Raw genomic sequence first — 17,372 nt, forward strand, 5'->3', positions numbered from 1 at the left:
TTCAACATATACAATATTTATTATTTTATAATACTGCATTTCACATATCTTAAAGTGCCTATGAAGTAAAAAATAATTGCTGCTGATTTGAAAGGCTTTTCAAAGAAAAGAAGAATGGCATTTTCCTTTTTGGAATACCTTTTTTCGTTTTAGAGATATTCACGTTTTTGTATTATAAGTGATGACGTCATAGGTGGTTCCACTGAAACAGTTCAACACTCAATCAAGAATATCTCTAGAAATATTACAGCAGTGTTCTTTAAACTTGGCACCAGAAATGTACATCACAAAAGAAACAAAATGACACCCGTCGTGCCGTTGCCATGACAACAGTTATGCCACTGGTCCTGTTTTAATTAAAACTAACATTACCAGATTTTATCTTAAACAAGGATCATCCACTCCCAACAATCTAATGGGGAGAGTTAAGACAGTATGGGAATCATGTGTGTTCCGAGCAAGACCCTCTGTCCCTTTTCAAAGGGTTGCAAATTGGCATATTTGTTTTTTCACAGAAAGAGACTGGAGCCAGAAGAGTTGCCATGGCAACAACACAGAAGGTGTCATTCTGTTTCTTTTGTGATGCACATTTGGGTGCCAAGTTTGAAGAGCACTGCTCCAATATTTCTAGAGATATTCTTGAATCAGTGTTTTACTGTTCAAGTGAAACCACCCATGACGTCATCACTTTCCTCATTTGCATAATACAAAAATGTAAATATCTCTAGAATGAAAAAAGATATTCCAAAAAGGGAAAGGCCAATCTTCTTTACTTTGAAAAGCCTTTCAAATAAGCAGCAATTATTTTTTACTTCATAGGCACTTTAATTCATATAGTCAACAAGTTTTGGTAATATGCACAAAATCAATACATAATACAGTTCTCTAATCAATTCACTTGATGGAATGGTCACAGGCCCCCTATTTTTCTCGTGTTTATATTCGCTCGTTGAAAGCGCGGTTAGAAACGCGAAAGAACTGGATGCCAGCGCAAAATAAAAGACTTGACAGGGAAGTAGGTGGGGATCGAGTTTTGTAAATTCTTTGTATGGCTCGCTTGCCCGGCCCCACCCACTCGTGCTTCGCACTCACATTTTGAGAAATAGAGAGTCTGTGAACAGTCAATTCACTTGATTAAAAATCGTCTTTACACGAATCAAAACGAAAGAGTTTCCTCACTTGAAGAAACATCAGTGAAGATCCTCTGAAACAACTTATTTATACAGTATAAATTTTTTTACAGAAATCGCAACATATTGAGATGAACTAATGGTGGTAACTATTACCAGACTTGCAAGGCAACATCATCAGATTAAAATCAATGATATAATAAATAGGAACATGCAAAAAAATACAACATTTCTAGCCACTGCAAATGTACCATCTGTAAAACAGTTCCCTGGGATTTATATTACATGTATTAATTGAAACCACACTGCTTTATCGATCATGGCACTGGTCCAAGAATCACTTTCTCTGTCTTTGTGTGTTTCTATTTGCTTTTTTTTTATGTGTGAGTTGATGCTGTCTTGCCGACTTGTAATAATATCAACCGGCTGCCTAGCTCTACTAGCCCTTATGGTTATTCCAGGCAGCCAGTACCCTAAGTTCACTTCCTGTAACTATAAGGCAGTGTATGTAAATTGTAGGCAAGGAAAGAGTACAAATAAAGATTGTTGTTGTTGTCTACGAAATATTTGATTTGTTATTTCTCAGTACAACCTGAGTTATTTTTCTTTATAATATTATCTGCTATCACGCTTATTCTAAAAAATATACTCAACTGCAAATTGTAAATACTATTGTGCGTGGACTGCATGCACTGAAATTCAAATTCAAAATTGAAATTTAAAATATTTAATATGCCTACCATTAATTAAATGCTACTTGTCAAAAAGCTACCAAAGCAATTCAGGAAATGGGATAAGAACACAATCTAATTACATTCTTTTATTTGAATAAAATATACCATCCTAAAAGCTGTCTTTAATTTGATGTTGTATCCTTGGTGTCCTTTATCATTTTTTAGCATGCCAGTCCTTTACTTTTACACCTAACATAGATATTACACTCTTTAAAGGATCAGGTGGCTCACAACAATTTCCAGTCTGTCACAGCATTTCTACTTTCATGGATTACTACTGCCGCTAATTTCCTGTTGACACCTTAGTAATGGCACCAAACAAATACCCAACCATTAGTGGGCAAGGCATAGTTATTTTCTTGACTTAACAAGATGCTGTAGCAACAGTATAAGTCAATGAAAACACCCTTAATTTTAATATTATGGGTTATAATTCAAAAACGAGTTTGGTAACCGCAATTTTTTAACATCAAATAGTAATTAGCATGTCAAGCAAGATTTTACTTGCTACCAAAATTAAAAGAAAAACAAAATTGTGGGAGAGGATTTAGCAGCATTTTCAAAAATTTAAGGTAGGTCTGAATCTACTCCTACAATGTTCTTTTTTAAACTTGGCAAAAGTTGCATTTAAATATGCTACTTGCAATTAATGGGATCATTGGACTCGTTTTTGACTTATAAGCCCACAAAGCTAAATTAAAGGTGTTTTTAATGGAATACACTGTTGTTGTGGTAATATTGTGCATCGAGAAAAAGGCCAAAACTTGTTCATCAATGACTAGGCATTTCTTTGATACCATTATTGGAGCATCAGTAAATATATTAATACAAGAAGGTGAATTGATCCATCAAAGAAGAAATGCTGAAAAATGTGGAAAATGTTGTGAGCGACCTAAATTTTGGTACTGTCTCACACATGATCCATTAACGGAGGACTCAAGCTATTTCCTCTTTCACAAGTGGGCTTTTTAGATCCAAATTGCTTTTGCTTCCTGAAAAAAAGAAAATCTCCCTTTAAATATTTTATCATAAATTCCTCTCTCCAGAAACTATTGACTAATTTTTGATGATCAGTATTGCAATGATTCATCACTAAACTCGATCTTGGCAAATGTAAGCAGCCAGTTTCGGATCTCTGTCTTTTTTCTTGTCCATTTCAGCTTTTAATTACTGTGTTACATAACAATCATAACTTAAACCAAAAAATAATTGAAAGCTTGTCATAGAACTAAATTTACATCAAAAGCTCCCATCACCTCGAGATTTCACCAAGAGCATGCTCAATAGTTGCCCCACCCATCACTTTCCTACATCACCAACCAAGTGGGAATCTAAAGCTCACAAATCTTGCAGATATTTTTCATAGCAAGACCCACTGTGAAGGTGAAGCCCAGTATTGCTTTCCTTAATCACTGGCAAATGTCTGCTAAGTGAGAATTTGAGCTCGCAAATCTCACAAACATCTTTCATTGTGAGCCATCGCGCAGCCCAACAAATTTACCAAAGGCAGAAAATAGCCATAAACTTTGGTTGAAAAGCTCCCACCACCTCCAGGTTTCACATATATATAGCGAATGTTCTACAGCCAGCTAACGAATATTACTCATTGCAGCCCATCAAAAACACTTGAAAACAATGAAGCCAAAACTCCCTGAAATCACTTTACTTTGACTTTACTAGTTACATGACCTAAACGTCTACAACAACATAAAAAAAAATGCGTGTACCTTAGTGCCAACCGTTTTCCTACGATGTGGGAAAACGGAATTTGAACTTCCAATTTTGTTTCTCGTTTACCCATGCCATCGGAAAACGGAATTTGAGATTCCATTTTCATTTTCCGTTTTCCTACTACATTGCAAATGGAATTCCAACTTTTATTTTCATTTTTTTGTTTTCCCACAACTTTGGACAATAGAATTCTAATTGTCACTTCCTTTTTTCGTCTTTCGTTTTATAAGATATTGAAAAACGGAATTTGAACTTCGATTTTCATTTCTGTTTCTGTGTTTTTGTCACCTTCTTATGTTACCAGAATCGGAAGAATATTGGCACTTCCTGTCGCTAACTATAGACCTGGAAACCACATCCTTGATGAAGTCTTTGTCTGCTGTTTTCTTACTGAGGAAAATTATAGTTATGAAGACCTTCTCGAGGTAATCAAGAACTGTTACCTGAATCTAAGGGGCTGCACAGTAGTTTGCTAATGGTAAAAAGGTTTTTCACTTGTCATGGTATCAAGAAGAGAAGGTCAGTTGCAGATGGCAAGTCGATATTTGGTTAGTGTAAAATGAGGACTGCAGACTGGGGCAAAATGCAGACGGAGGGTAAAAATGTAGACTGTAGATGTTTTACCTGGGTGGTGTTACCATTTTCATCATTGAGAGCTAAACGTAAACAGGCAAACCAGAGCGTTATTTAAGCTGAGTGATATTCAGGCAAACCGGAGCATTGCAAACTTTCACTGCGATTAGCCCGAATAACCCTGTTTCTGGTTAGAAATCGATAATGGAAGTAACACTGTCGATATATACCGTATTTACCCGTGTATTAGTCAATCCCGTGTATAAGTCGACCCCCAATTTTTGAGGCCAAAAACTAGATTTTCTTAATTTCCAGGTAAGAATTTCTTGGAAAACTTATCTTGTATTTCTTAAAATTATCTTTCAGCTACCACAGATATGTAAACAAATCACAGCATGTTTCAATGCGCAGTTTTAAAACTTATTATGGCACGTATACGAGCGTTTTACCCAGTTTAGCAACACATGTGCATGCAGACTTTTCGATGATAATTTTTGTAAAATGCTCACAAAAATCAAACGTAAGGATTTCAAACAAGCCTTTTTGAGTGCGAAGAGATTAAAAGTGGCTTTATAAGACAGGCAAAACACCAAAGAAGCTCACGACTTTCAGAACGACGCCATAAACAAAGTGCAAAGCGTGTGTTGGGAACTTGGTAGTCAAGCCTTGAAATCGGTCAAGTACTGGTACAGAAGTCCTCGCACTCGTATCCTGCCAGGTTACCAAGCAGAGAAGTTCCAAGCGCGAAAGATATTTTCTCCGAGCGGCTTTACTACAGCTTTATTTAAAGGAAAAATATTGGTTCTTTATGACAAAATTGAGCCAGTGAGTGTCTACAAGATCCAGGTTAAAATTTAACGAATAAATGTTGATGCATTTTAACTTGAAGCTCTGATATGGAGAGACAGATCGCTAAGCGAACGTACGTTGTAAACTGTGCTGCCGTTTATCACATGTTTGTTAACATTGAAAGACAATTATTATACTAATTATTTGACTGGCGCTTGGATCTCAAGTTTTGACCCATGTATAAGTCGAGGGCGAATTTTTGGACTGATTTTTAGGTCTTGAAAGGTCGACTTATACACGGGAAAATACGGTACTCAAAAAGTCTGTAGTCTGTAGTCTGTGTCTGTAGTCCGTAGTCCGTAGTCCGTAGTCCGTAGTCCGTAGTCCGTAGTCCGTAGTCCGTAGTCCGTAGTCCGTAGTCTGTAGTCTGCATTTTATGCCCGGTCTCTAGTCCACCATCTGCGTTTTACTCTGACTGGTCGATATCAAAGTAGGTGCCACATCGGTTCGACTATATGTTCCGAACCAATCATGACACGCCTTTGTACTGAAACTTTTTGACTTTATAGTGGGACCTAAATAACCATTTAATTCTGTGATTTGTGATGGTATACACATAATTTCATATCGATGTCATGGTAGTCCTATTAAACAGAAGGCTTTTATTAACAGTCAGCTCGCTCGATACAGTTTATGGTGGGCTGAAAAATTCATAAATATTAGTTTTCTATATATATAGCTGCACCATTTTTTTTAATGCTATTTGTTGAAATCAAAACTCTGTATGTACAGTCAGTGACATCATGTACAGTTAGCTATGACGTCCATTTTGAGGATTGTAAGACAGGAAAAAATATATATAAGCCCAAACAGCGCTAGCGTCTGCTTAATAGGCTGCTGTATTAAGATAATATATTAAAACACAAAAATGAAAAACAAAAACGAAGTTCATATTCTGTTTTTCAATGTCTTACGAAAATAGAAGATGAAAAACGGAAATGACAATTCCAATTCTGTTGTATGAAGTCATGGGAAAAAGAAAAACTGAAAATAAAAGTTTGAATTCCCTTTTTTGATGGCGTGGGTAAATGAAAACGAAACTGGAAGTTCGAATTTCATTTTCCCATGTCGTAGGAAAACGGTTGGCACTAAGGTACACACATTAAAAGAGGAACACAAACGATTCAAGCTGGAAGGCGTTTTTAGTGTATTTCTTTTCCACAGTGAAAAATTTGAAGCTACGTGAAAATTTGGCACAACAGTAGCAATGCTGATAATGTTTATACTCTAACTACATTTTGCATCAAATGTATACAAATTTGGACACGAACCACATTCTGTTATCTTTTTGCTGAAGAAAATACAACTGCAAAACTGAATGTTCGCGTTTTCCGTTTGGATTTATTTAATACCATCAAAGTTGATGGCATTAGTACATCGACCAAAGCATCCCACGTGAAAGCCTTTAGGCTTCTTGCTCTTAATCAAACAGACACTAAGGCATAAATGGAGATTGAAATACATAAAAAAGAAAATTTACATCTATTAAGATGAGACATGCAAACCATCATCATTATAACATTTTTTCTGTCTCAACTTAACAGTTATTGTTAATGAACTATGGAGTGAAGGTTCCCTCCTTAACTGGCTTCTCCAGAGTGGCTTTTACTAGAAAAAAATTCTTTTCCATAAATATACAGCACCTAAATCAATAGTAAGATAATTTTCTACTCAAACAAAACAGCAGAACATTATAATGTTGTCAGAATAATGAAACAAATTCCAATGTAATTCATACACACCTCCAAAAATGGAAGTTAATTCCAACTGAGACAGCAAGTATTGCTCCCAACATTACCACAATCACTATCCAAACAGTAACTGCAAGAATCGAGCAATTTACAATGTAAACATCTAGTGTATTATAACACTGAGGTGATCCACAAGCTGTAGGTCAGTAAACTCTTTCAAGTTAACAGACATTACTTGCTTGTTAGACATGCATCCCAGTACTGGTAAATACTTCTTTTAAGGCAAAACAATGATGAACAGCCAAGCACTGATGTTAAAAAGTAAGGCAGACACCTCACTGTGGTGCATGCACAGGGACACCTCCCTGAGGTAGACATGCATGGCTGTCTTTCAGCAGACACTTTTCTAGAGCTACAGCTAGAACCACTTCCGAGGGTGTCAGCTTTAAAGAAGGCTCACTGTCATAATCTGTTTCCATCAGGGCTGTGATCTAGAATCCAGGAACACATGCCACATGCACAGGTAACTAACTTTTGCCTTTGGGCAACTGGAAAAACAAAGTTTTTTCCATAAATTAAAGATCAAGTGCTGGGTACCCGCAACTTCATGGTTAGGAACATTTGGACTCCCTGTAATTTTTCTTAGACCTCAGCCTTGTCCATCCTAGGTTAAGGTAATTCCCCTGAAACAAAACTGCCAATAGACTTGTTCAAACTTGGTCCACTGAATATTTATCATAATTTATGAGAACTTTTATAAAATAAAAAAGGGGGGTGCCCATGCTTGTTAAGGAGCAGTGAGGCACTAAAAATGTCACATTTTAGCATTATTTAATGCTTATTACAAGAACGCATTCCAAGTTATTGTAAACTCTTTGTAAGCCCTGACTCATGAAAACACGCCTCACACTGCAGTCAATACCTGTGTCGGACACGAATAAACTTTTTAAGTTTGATTTTGACAGACAGCTAAATCCTTGTTAAAATATTGGAACCAAATTGCTTACCATGGCCATCAAACTACAAAACAGAAAAGGCTACAGTGCAGCTGCTATTATCCTTATTTATTCAATTTTCAACAATAGAAATCAGATCAGTCTTTTCTCATGCAAAGCTAATGATTAGTTGATTAAAATCACTGGAAAAAAATTTCGGGTGCCTGAGCTCGTTAGTGAGCTATAGCCATTTTCCAACTGACAGAACTCAATATCAAGGCAAATCCACTATGTTTTCAATGTGCACGTGCACGAGCACGCACTCATGATGTCATAAATTATGCGTGGTAAGGATGCACAATGCAAATGTGAGGAATCACCTTAATTGTTTCACCTTGAGACAACACAGGCCTCTCAACTAGCTTGAGTGCTTCCCCAAAAGATACATGTACTGGGCTTTGGGCAGAAGTGACCAATAAACAAAAGAAGTGAAACTGTTAACCTGATGTTTTATTCGGGCCGAAGAGTGAGCAGGCATGGAAGTGTGAGAGAATACACTTCAAATTATATTAGACCCCCCCCCCCCCCCCCACCCTCCCTCTTCCCTAATGGACATCCTCTTAATTTGTGGTTTCTTGTTTGATCTCACATTTAACAATAACACAAAATCAGGTCAAGTTACAGTAAAACCTGTATTAAGCAGATACAAACAGAACCCTTGTTTCTACTTAACGAAAGGTATCTGTTTAATATGGGGTCCTCTTAATACAGCTTTACACTGTATTTAAAATGATCATCAATGTTTTAGCTGTAATACCTACCACTCATTACAGCAGCTTCTTTTTCCTTTTCTAAATAACCTAGTACTTCAGGTTCCCTTGGGGTCTGTGTGCTGGTCAGTTTTGCAAGTGATGGCCGTTGTGATGATGATAGCTGTGTAGTCTCCATTCTCGTTGTACTTGGCTTTGCTGTCGTCTTTATTCTCATGACATCTACACCTAGCATGGCTGGCGGTGTTGTGGGTTTGACACTGGAACAATGCACATCTAGCAAAGAGCATAAAAACATCTCTATAATTATTATTTCCAGAAACATTCTCTGTGCAAATTACATTAAACTTACAATGAACTTGAACTCTCCTTCAAGCTTATTTGAAATTTGCAAAACTAGCACAGTGAAACTAGTCACCACTGTCAAGTTAGCCACGAATTCTCAATGTTATAATCTATTATAATAATTGCTCTTAATAATTTTATTGTATGGCAAGGTAGTCTTGAGGTAAAACCAAGCATTCTGATTGGTTCTTGTATGGTCAGGATTTCACCACACTGACAGTTTCTTAAAGCTGGCAAATTCAAAATTTGTGTGCCATAATAAACTATACTTACTAACCTAGTGCTCTTCCCAGTAGACCGCGACACCCACAGTTTTTTTGGCCGCCTTCAGAGTAACGTTTTTGATGAGTGGTACATTGAAATCCACCACATGACGACATTTTTTCAGTGTGGCATCATGACTTTTGCGTATTACATGATGTTCATTCACAACTTGTTTATCTTCAAGAGGAAAGCTTATCATGTCGAATACGTCTAAAAAAAACCGCTCCGATTTTGTCCTGATCATATTTTATCTTCTGCTGATAAACAGTGGCCATGCTGAAAGTTCTATGGAAGACAAAAAGTGCAATAAGCACTCCTTTTGAATGAACATCGTGTAATACGAAAAAGTCATGACACCACACAGAAAAAATGTCCTCACGTGATTGGTTTGAAACAAATTCGCGATATCAAAATGTTACTCTGAAGGCTGCAAAAAACCTTGTGGGTGTCGCAGTCTACTGGGAAGAGCAGTAGCTTGCTTGAGGTGTACTAGGGAATATAGGCCCTCAGTCGTTTTTCTACAGACCTTGCTGTGTTCAGTCTGTTCTGCCATAGCCTTGGTTCAGTATTTCCCAGTTGGGCCCTTGGGGCCAGTTTGTAAGAGGTTTAACTGGTTTTGTTTCCATATAGCCCAGGCACTTATTTATTAACAAGCTTGAAAGAAGAAACTTACCCTGGGTTCCATTACAAATGTATATTTGCATTTTCATGTTATCTGTCTGACAGTGTCCATCTTTTGTATTAACAAGTGAGTTTTCTGACCCAGTTGATGTGGCTGAAAATGCAAACCAAATTAAGAATTAAGAACTTCCAGCAGTCCAGACGTCTTCTGAGAAAATATGTGACAAGAAAAAGGGGTTCTCAAATCTGAAATGCAGAACTCCTCTTGGTGATAGAAGCCCTCCTGTTTTTTTTCCTTTCTTCTTTTGAGGGGGGGGGGGGGGGGGGGGGATTGTAGGCATGTCCACTATCTAAATCAAAAAGCTTTTCACAAGCACTCAATTTACGACGAATCTTATGGTACTATCGGAATCTCACCACAAATCATATCGTTTGAGTCATTTTACCCAGTTCCGTGACACTCTGCTACTAGTAAATGCTGTGTATGTTAAGCAGGGCTGTCATTAGGGGCATAACCTACCACACCAGTTTAGACTGACTTTTTATCCCAAACAGGACTTCATGAGCCTCAAGTGAAAATGAGTCCACCAAAAGACCCACTGTAACATCACAGTTATCGACATTAAAAGTATCTTAATTTTAAGAGTACAAATAAAAGATACTTACATATAAAATAGTAAGTCTTTCCTTTTTTAAATGCTACAGCCATACCATGTGACTGGAATACAAGCTGCTCAAAATTTAACTGTAATGGCTTGTTGCACTTAAAGAGAATCTTGTTGTCTGCTATGCTTGTGTTGACATTACAAGAGTGGTAACTTGAATTATCAACTATCCAAAAATTTTCATAACGTGAATTACTGTTTGAGTCATCTGTTTTCAACAGAGATGTCGCCATGTGCGGGCAGATGATGTTAATTTTTGACAGTGGTAGAACATTTAAACGAAAAGTTCCTTCTTTAAATCTAAAAAAAAGAAAACAAAGAAAGAAAGAACATGTAAATTAAAGCATGCATATGGCTTGCAAACTATAATTACTTAAATCTAATTAGTCTGAAACTTTTACCCGTCATCGCAAAATCTAAAAATTCTATATTCTATAATAAAACACAAACAAAATTCTTGCCTCTTGATGGGACTTCTGTAAAGGTTACAATTTTCTTTTAAAAGTCTGACTAATGCAGGGGTTTTATTAATGTTTTCTGCAGGAGGGCAACTGGTTTTCACAGGCAGGCAAAACTTTATAAACCGAACTGCCTTCTAAGAAAAATTTTCTTGTGATGTTCAAATCAGGCGGGCTAAACTGTCCAAACAGCCGGTCAATTTGCCTGGTGTCAGGCCCTTAATGGAACCCCTGCTAATGTTCAATTACTAGGTGTCTGCTCAATCTACAACCTTGGTCACAAGGGTTGGAAAAAAAAAACATTCTGTACACATTTTTCCCCTCCCCACCCCTGAGCAATGTTGACAAAACACTTTCATCTAACACAAGTTTGAATTTTACCATTTTCCAACATTAAATGGGGGAATGGGGTTGCTGACACTCATTCTGTAGGTATTACGATTATAATTTCATGTTTTTGGCATTTTCCAACACAATTTGTCCATTATTGTAGGTTCAGTTTACAGTTACAGCTGAGCTCAGCATCCACTTGATGCAGGCTGTCCCCTTAATGTGAGGTCCACTCAACACAGCTGACTCCACTAATCTACTTTTGTCTTAAATCAGGCTAATATATAGACAAAATGAGAGATTAGTGCGTCTGATATCATTATTAGAGACAACAGGCCAGTTAATTTGTCTGAATGGATTACATGACTGCAGAACTGTAGGGTCAACGTCACATAAGTTGTAGCACTTTGATGTTTTTCTTATTCTCCACCTGCTGTTTGACAATGTATAGTGGAAGCTCTTTTATACGGACACCATACTGGGGCAGAGCTGAGTAACCATCTGAGGTGTCTTATGGGGGTCAAGAGTATATGAACTAGGATCAAGTAAAATGTCTGTAACAGGAAGGTGTTCATGATATGGAGGAGTCTGTAAGGAAAGGCCCAAATGTATCGAAAATGTGGGCAGAATCTGTAATAAATTACCAATACGTCTGACTCATTTATAAGCCAGACAGTCATATTGCTGCATAGATGTCCCAGTCAGGAAATAAGAAAACAAGATCGAATTCTAAGAGTTTAGGCAAACATTATAAATGGATTAGAAACCCACCCCAAGGCAGACAATGAGTCTGATCCAACAAAAGGAAGCTTGTGGCTTAAAGCTCTAGCCAAAAGATGATTGTGCTATTTGTGCAGCCTTAAAAAAGCCCTCTGTTTTGGAAATCTTAAAGGATATCAAAATAAGCCACCATGCAATATCCAGATTTATTAACTAATTAAAATATTCTGTCTACTTTCTGATAGAGATAAAGGTCAACTCTGGTGGCACCAAGCAAGGAGCTGATAATTAAATTACGATGGAATTCTGATTTTCGAACCTCCAAGCTTCAGGGAAATGAAAATTGGTTTGAAAAATCGAGGAGCATGAGAAATTGGAGGCAATTTGACTGAGGGTAGAGGACTGACTTTTGGTTTTAAAAGTTCTCTGGACGTTTGAAAAAATTATGGTTTAAGTAACTGGGATTCCACTGTATCATGAAATCCATCGCTGATTTACATAATTTGTCCTCTTCCTGTCCATCTGTAAACATGTAGCAGTATTATTAAACAATGGCCTTTCCTAATGATATAACTTCTGACTTCACCACACATGATAAAATAAGATGGCTTAATAAAAGAACAGTTTTATCATGGTTGTTTTGTGGTTTTAACCACACAGTAGCCATTTATTTTAGCATGGCTCCCAGAGATAAGAGCCTTATAAAATCCAAGGGTCAAGGGTTTACTTCTTTGTGGTTTCAACTTATCAGTGATCAAACTATTTACATTTACACTTGATTAGCACACAGCTTACTATCATTGTAAATTGCCTACCCAGAATTGTCAGGCATAGGTATTTTTATCAATAAAATAACTTTCAATTGCTGACTCCACTGTGCAGTTTGAGCAACTACCTAATTATGCCCACAAAGCTACAAGCAAAGCTCAGCAGACTTACAGATCTTAAGATAATGTAAGGGACTAATCACCCTTGCAGCAATTTGACGAGTCTTAAAATATACTGCCCTGTACACCTATTATCATCTGGGATAATCAGACCACTAAGTTTTGTATCCTTCCTGTTATCAATCCCAGTTTAAAGGTGTGTCTAAAACTTTATTATAAAACATAACATGGGAATATTTGTCTACAGCACTGGTTCAGTCTCAACAGGATCTTCCATCAGGAATAAGAAAAATCATTTCACAAAATACTTCAATAGCCAACAGTTTAAGAGATGCCGCTTTTATTAAAAACCTGCATTGATCATCATTAACAATAGAATGGGTGTACAGAAAACATGCCAATCCAGTATTGTGACAGAATTTTTGTCTCTTCAATATCTGAATGGAATCTGCAAAAGAGACAGTTGTCTACAACAAATTTGTTCCCTGCTGCTACCAAACAAAAGCAAAGAACTACAAATTATTATCACTGTAACGTTAAGTCAGCTATATAAAATTTTTGTAAGTGATACAACCAGGGCAGAAAAATGCTAAAAAATAAAACATATAAGTCACTAATTTACATCTTACAATGCATTCAGGTTTAGTCATTTTTGGTATGCATTCACATAATTTGTAGCAAATTATGTTTACTTTAAGTTAGCAGAGGAACATTTTCATAAAATACCTCGGACAGCTTCAAAACTCACTGACAAATTAAACTTATAAACTACATGACCATGCATACTTGTTATGAAAAAGGTTAGCTGGAAAAAGATCTTGAACAACTCATTAAGAGCCAGCAGACACAGACCATTATTGATCATTCTTAATATTTCTTGTTTTATGTTACACAACATTGGTTTTTTGAAAGGCTTTTAATGCCATTTGCAGGAACCTGTCATTTGCATAAAAGTGGTTTATTACTACGACATACAGATCAGAAGCAATATAGAAGAACTGAACATTACCCTATTTAAATTTATTTCAAGCAGTGGGTTTCAACATTGTAGCCAAGGCTGAAAATAATAATGGTCTCAGTCCTTGGTCTATGACTGCCAACTACTTCTTGTGTTTTAATTTCTAGCCAAGGGTTATTTGGCATCGTCTGACTTGGCATGACTCCTAGTTGTGTGTGAGAAGAGAAATTTGGGATTGTTACAATTTCTCTGCTCCTGTACCTTAATTTCACTGTGTGTTATCAGTATAAGTTAGCTAGGCTCTGACCAAATTCAGATTGGTTAATGAAGAAACAGTACAGGATGCACTAGTTAAGAATGAGAAAGTGGAGGTAGCAATGACATTGAGCACTGAGGCTAAAGAAAGCATTAGTCTCTGGGGGATATGGAGATTATTAGAGATACACATTGGAAGGTTAATGCATCACTTCAAATCACTAGTAAGACCTGGGCTTTGACAACAGCTGCCATGTAAAGAAGAAGATGCATAGTCAGTCAGCATCAAGACCCTTTCCCTCTATTGGCATGAAAAGACATGATGACGCCTCAGTCATAGAAGAAAGCTAAAATTAATCAAATTAAGCATTGTACAAAATAAAACTGCACCCAGACTGGTGAACTTAAAATTTCTTCTAATCAATAATTAATACTACACGCAATGTGATTTGATAGAACGGATGCTAAATTTTTGCCTCCTAAAATAGCATGTTATTAATGGTTTAGGGGAAGGAAGTTCAAGCCGTAGTTAATCATGAGAGCTTTATATTTTGAACCAGGATAGTCCCTAGTGTATGATGGCGCAATGCCAGTATGATATGTCTGCTGCAGACATTCACACGCTCTACTGACCAGCTAGTCTACTGGAATTGGAGTTATATTTTCCTCTGAAAATGACCCTAACTTTACAGCAATATTTTGCATTCCTCACTTACAACAGAAGTTCCATTTATAAGCTTCAAGCTGCCAAGTCTGTAGCGTAAAAAGCCCAGCCTAATGGGTTTATATAGTGGAAATAAGACATTATTATTGCATGGCGGTTTCGTCTCCTCTCGCCTTTCAGCTTTTAACAGTATAAGCTTAATTGTCTATGAATTTACCTGCATCAAAACTTTCATCGTCTTTTACGTTGACAGCTTAAACACTGGTTATATGTGACTCGAATATCTTCTAAAGTATCCAGTTTATCATTCAATTTACTAACTACAAGCTAGCAAACATCTTGGCCAGTGAAAGCGAAATGCTATTGCACGTCTCCAGACAGACCAGACTGAAACCGTCAGAAACTTGAGCTGCCGCTTCACAGCGTAGTGCTAACTCGATTGTTTTCCCAGAATAAACGCCAAAATTTTTAGGCCCCTGTATTTTCGAACGCAAGGGATCTTGTAAAATCCCTAAATTGAAGTAAAGTAAGGAAACTTCCGTACCTTCCCTTGTTCGTGTTTAGAGAGAACAACAAACGCGTAGTTCATTTACATATACACGAACGTCTGTAGTCGTTTGCATAACACATTTTCCACTACAAGCTAATAACAGTAGTTTCGAGTCACTCTTTTCAACAAAACATACAATCATTTTAATAAATGGTGTTATATTTGGCATCCTATTCTATTTGAAGTGGTGTAAAACCGTAAGAGGTTAAAGAAAGCTCGCAATATTCACAAACAACTTCGTTTCGGCATGTGGTTTCACTGCCGCGGGTAGTTGTGACAAACAGTGATTTAAGTTAACGTTTGTACTTACCGAGGGTTTTGGGAACTCCACTGTACGGATGGATACATAATTGCTCCACTCACAAGTGCACCTAATTCCAAATACACATAGACCAACGCTAGAACAACACAGTTCTCACGTCCCATGTTTCGTGCTGTTTCGTGCCTGAGTTAATTGTCTCGTGTGCCAACCGCTTTGTAGTGATGTGTAAAACAAGTATTTTAAACTCGAAGACAATCGTACTTGTGATTATGAGAATATTACCGATACACGCGAGGAAATGTTTTGCCTTCTTCGCCTCAAAGGTCACACTGTAATCGGCTGAAACTCACGAGTAATCCACCCTCAAATGTCGGCTACATTTACGATGTCTTTACGGGGGATGTGGCTTGTGTATATCATTTTCTTTCCTGGCCTTTGATTGGTCAGTCTTTTGTTCGAGGTGACGACAAGTTCTGTTGGGGCGCCAAAAATTCAGAAAAGATGATTGTCCTTCCTCATGCTTCCTTTTGCTCTGATGATAAGAATACTGAAAATGCCGAATAGAATAGCGAAATATTTATAACTGGAATCTCCCTTTTTTTCTGAAATATCCATAACACACTGTAGCTCTTTTAAGAATTACTCCTCCCGTTACATGTAAATTCTCGTTCGCAAGGAAAGTCTTAATGAAACGACCCCCTCAAATATTTAGCTCTCGAAATCGTGATTACGCATGACATAAAATTGAACGTAATTACATGTGGTGTTAACTCTCACCTGCCTCCGCAGTCCGGGATACCTATTTCCGTGTTATAAAAATGTGGCATTCACGAATTTTGCCGAACACGACGGAGAAATTATTTTTTCATTTGTTTAACAGTTTTCATGTTTTACGTGACTTACCAAAATAGTTCGAGAGGCTGGATGGGAATAATTTTAAAATGTTTGAGGGGAATAAAAGGAGAACCTCTCACCAAGTCGCCTGAATAGTCCGAGATATTTATAGACTACTTCTTCGAGCATCTATCCTGGATAGCTGAAGGCTGCATAGTCTCCCTTCCCCACACTATATTAAAATATAGGAGCTTCCTTATACAACGAGAATAACAGCAAAAACAGACGCGAAGAAGAATACTTTCTGGTCATCGAAAGAAGGCAGAAATGCGTTGAAACGATATATTAATTCATCAGTTTCGTGACTATGTTTATTAATAGAACAACCTTCAGCGCAGGAAGACGTCATATCAAATGGATGAATGGCGGCGCGTGAAGGCAGGTGTCCTGCCGGATCGCCCTTCATCGCTGGCCTATCAAGAGCGGAGGTCCGTTAATTCTGATCTTTTTGTTTTCTGTACGTACACAGCTCTTCTAGTAGTAGGCAATATAACGCAAAATATTTAATACACGTGCAATAGATGCTTCATCACTATTTAGCACTTTCAGCACATCTATCGCTTTCGGACAACTTCCCGACTGAGTTTTTTTCCACTTGTTGTTTTATAATCGCTTTGACAATATTGCTTGGTAAACCTTACAAAAGCGACAAGCTTCTAACTTTTGGGGCATCGCCTAAGATTTATTTCTTTCTGGACTGAGTCCCCTTCTTTTTCTTCACAATATTCATTCATTATAAACTTGCAGCTGGCCGAAACATTAGACAGTCTCGGAAAAGTCACGTACTTCTTCGTCACGGGCTAAAATAGGATGCACGAATTACCAAGATTTTAGCAAGGATGACGGCCAGGGTGGAGGGCGGTGGATATTGGAATTTAGTGCGTGTTACAACTAACGAGATACGATGCCTGTTTACCCGCGGCAAAAAGAAATTTGGAAGATAGATTTTTTTAGGTAAAACCTGTAACAGTATGATGTCAAAAATAGCTATCAAATTTTCCCTGTGTGCATGCTCTGATTGGTATTCGGTTTTCACCAAAAACCACAAATTGAGAAGAGTGAATTAAGAGGAGATTAATAGAAAGG

General features: G+C 37.3%; 1 protein-coding gene across 2 annotated transcripts; it reads right to left on the bottom strand.

Moving 5' to 3' along the window:
• Positions 1-15,806, bottom strand: LOC110051148 (ephrin-B2a-like). 2 transcript variants are annotated; one of them, XR_016203937.1, is made up of 7 exons: positions 15,441-15,806; positions 10,310-10,608; positions 9,696-9,797; positions 8,465-8,689; positions 6,760-6,838; positions 824-2,856; positions 1-48 (listed from the first exon to the last, which is right to left on the bottom strand). XR_016203937.1 is itself a non-coding variant. In XM_020757138.2 (6 exons), the coding sequence occupies exons 1-6, from the start codon at positions 15,554-15,556 to the stop codon at positions 2,775-2,777; spliced, it is 903 nt and encodes a 300-aa protein (XP_020612797.2). In that variant the 5' UTR covers positions 15,557-15,806; the 3' UTR covers positions 1-2,774. The 2 variants fall into 2 exon arrangements, 1 of the variants encoding a protein (XP_020612797.2); XM_020757138.2 differs by having other exon boundaries at positions 1-2,856.
• Between the last annotated feature and the right edge of the window lie 1,566 nt (positions 15,807-17,372).

This window comes from Orbicella faveolata, unplaced genomic scaffold (genome assembly GCF_042242905.1).
Source record: "Orbicella faveolata isolate gen_17 unplaced genomic scaffold, um_ofav_v1 contig_46, whole genome shotgun sequence".
Taxonomy (NCBI): Eukaryota; Metazoa; Cnidaria; class Anthozoa; order Scleractinia; family Merulinidae; genus Orbicella; species Orbicella faveolata.

Bases quoted from the DNA above. Each gene is read 5' to 3' on its own strand.
- LOC110051148 (XM_020757138.2), bottom strand. From the start codon at position 15,556: ATGGGACGTGAGAACTGTGTTGTTCTAGCGTTGGTCTATGTGTATTTG. The intron at 10,609-15,440 runs GTAAGTACAAAC...TCTTTTTTTTAG, and splicing joins TGGAGTTCCCAAAACCCTCG to ATTTAAAGAAGGAACTTTTC. The intron at 2,857-6,759 runs GTGTGTATGAAT...TCTTTTTTTCAG, and splicing joins ATTAACTTCCATTTTTGGAG to GAAGCAAAAGCAATTTGGAT.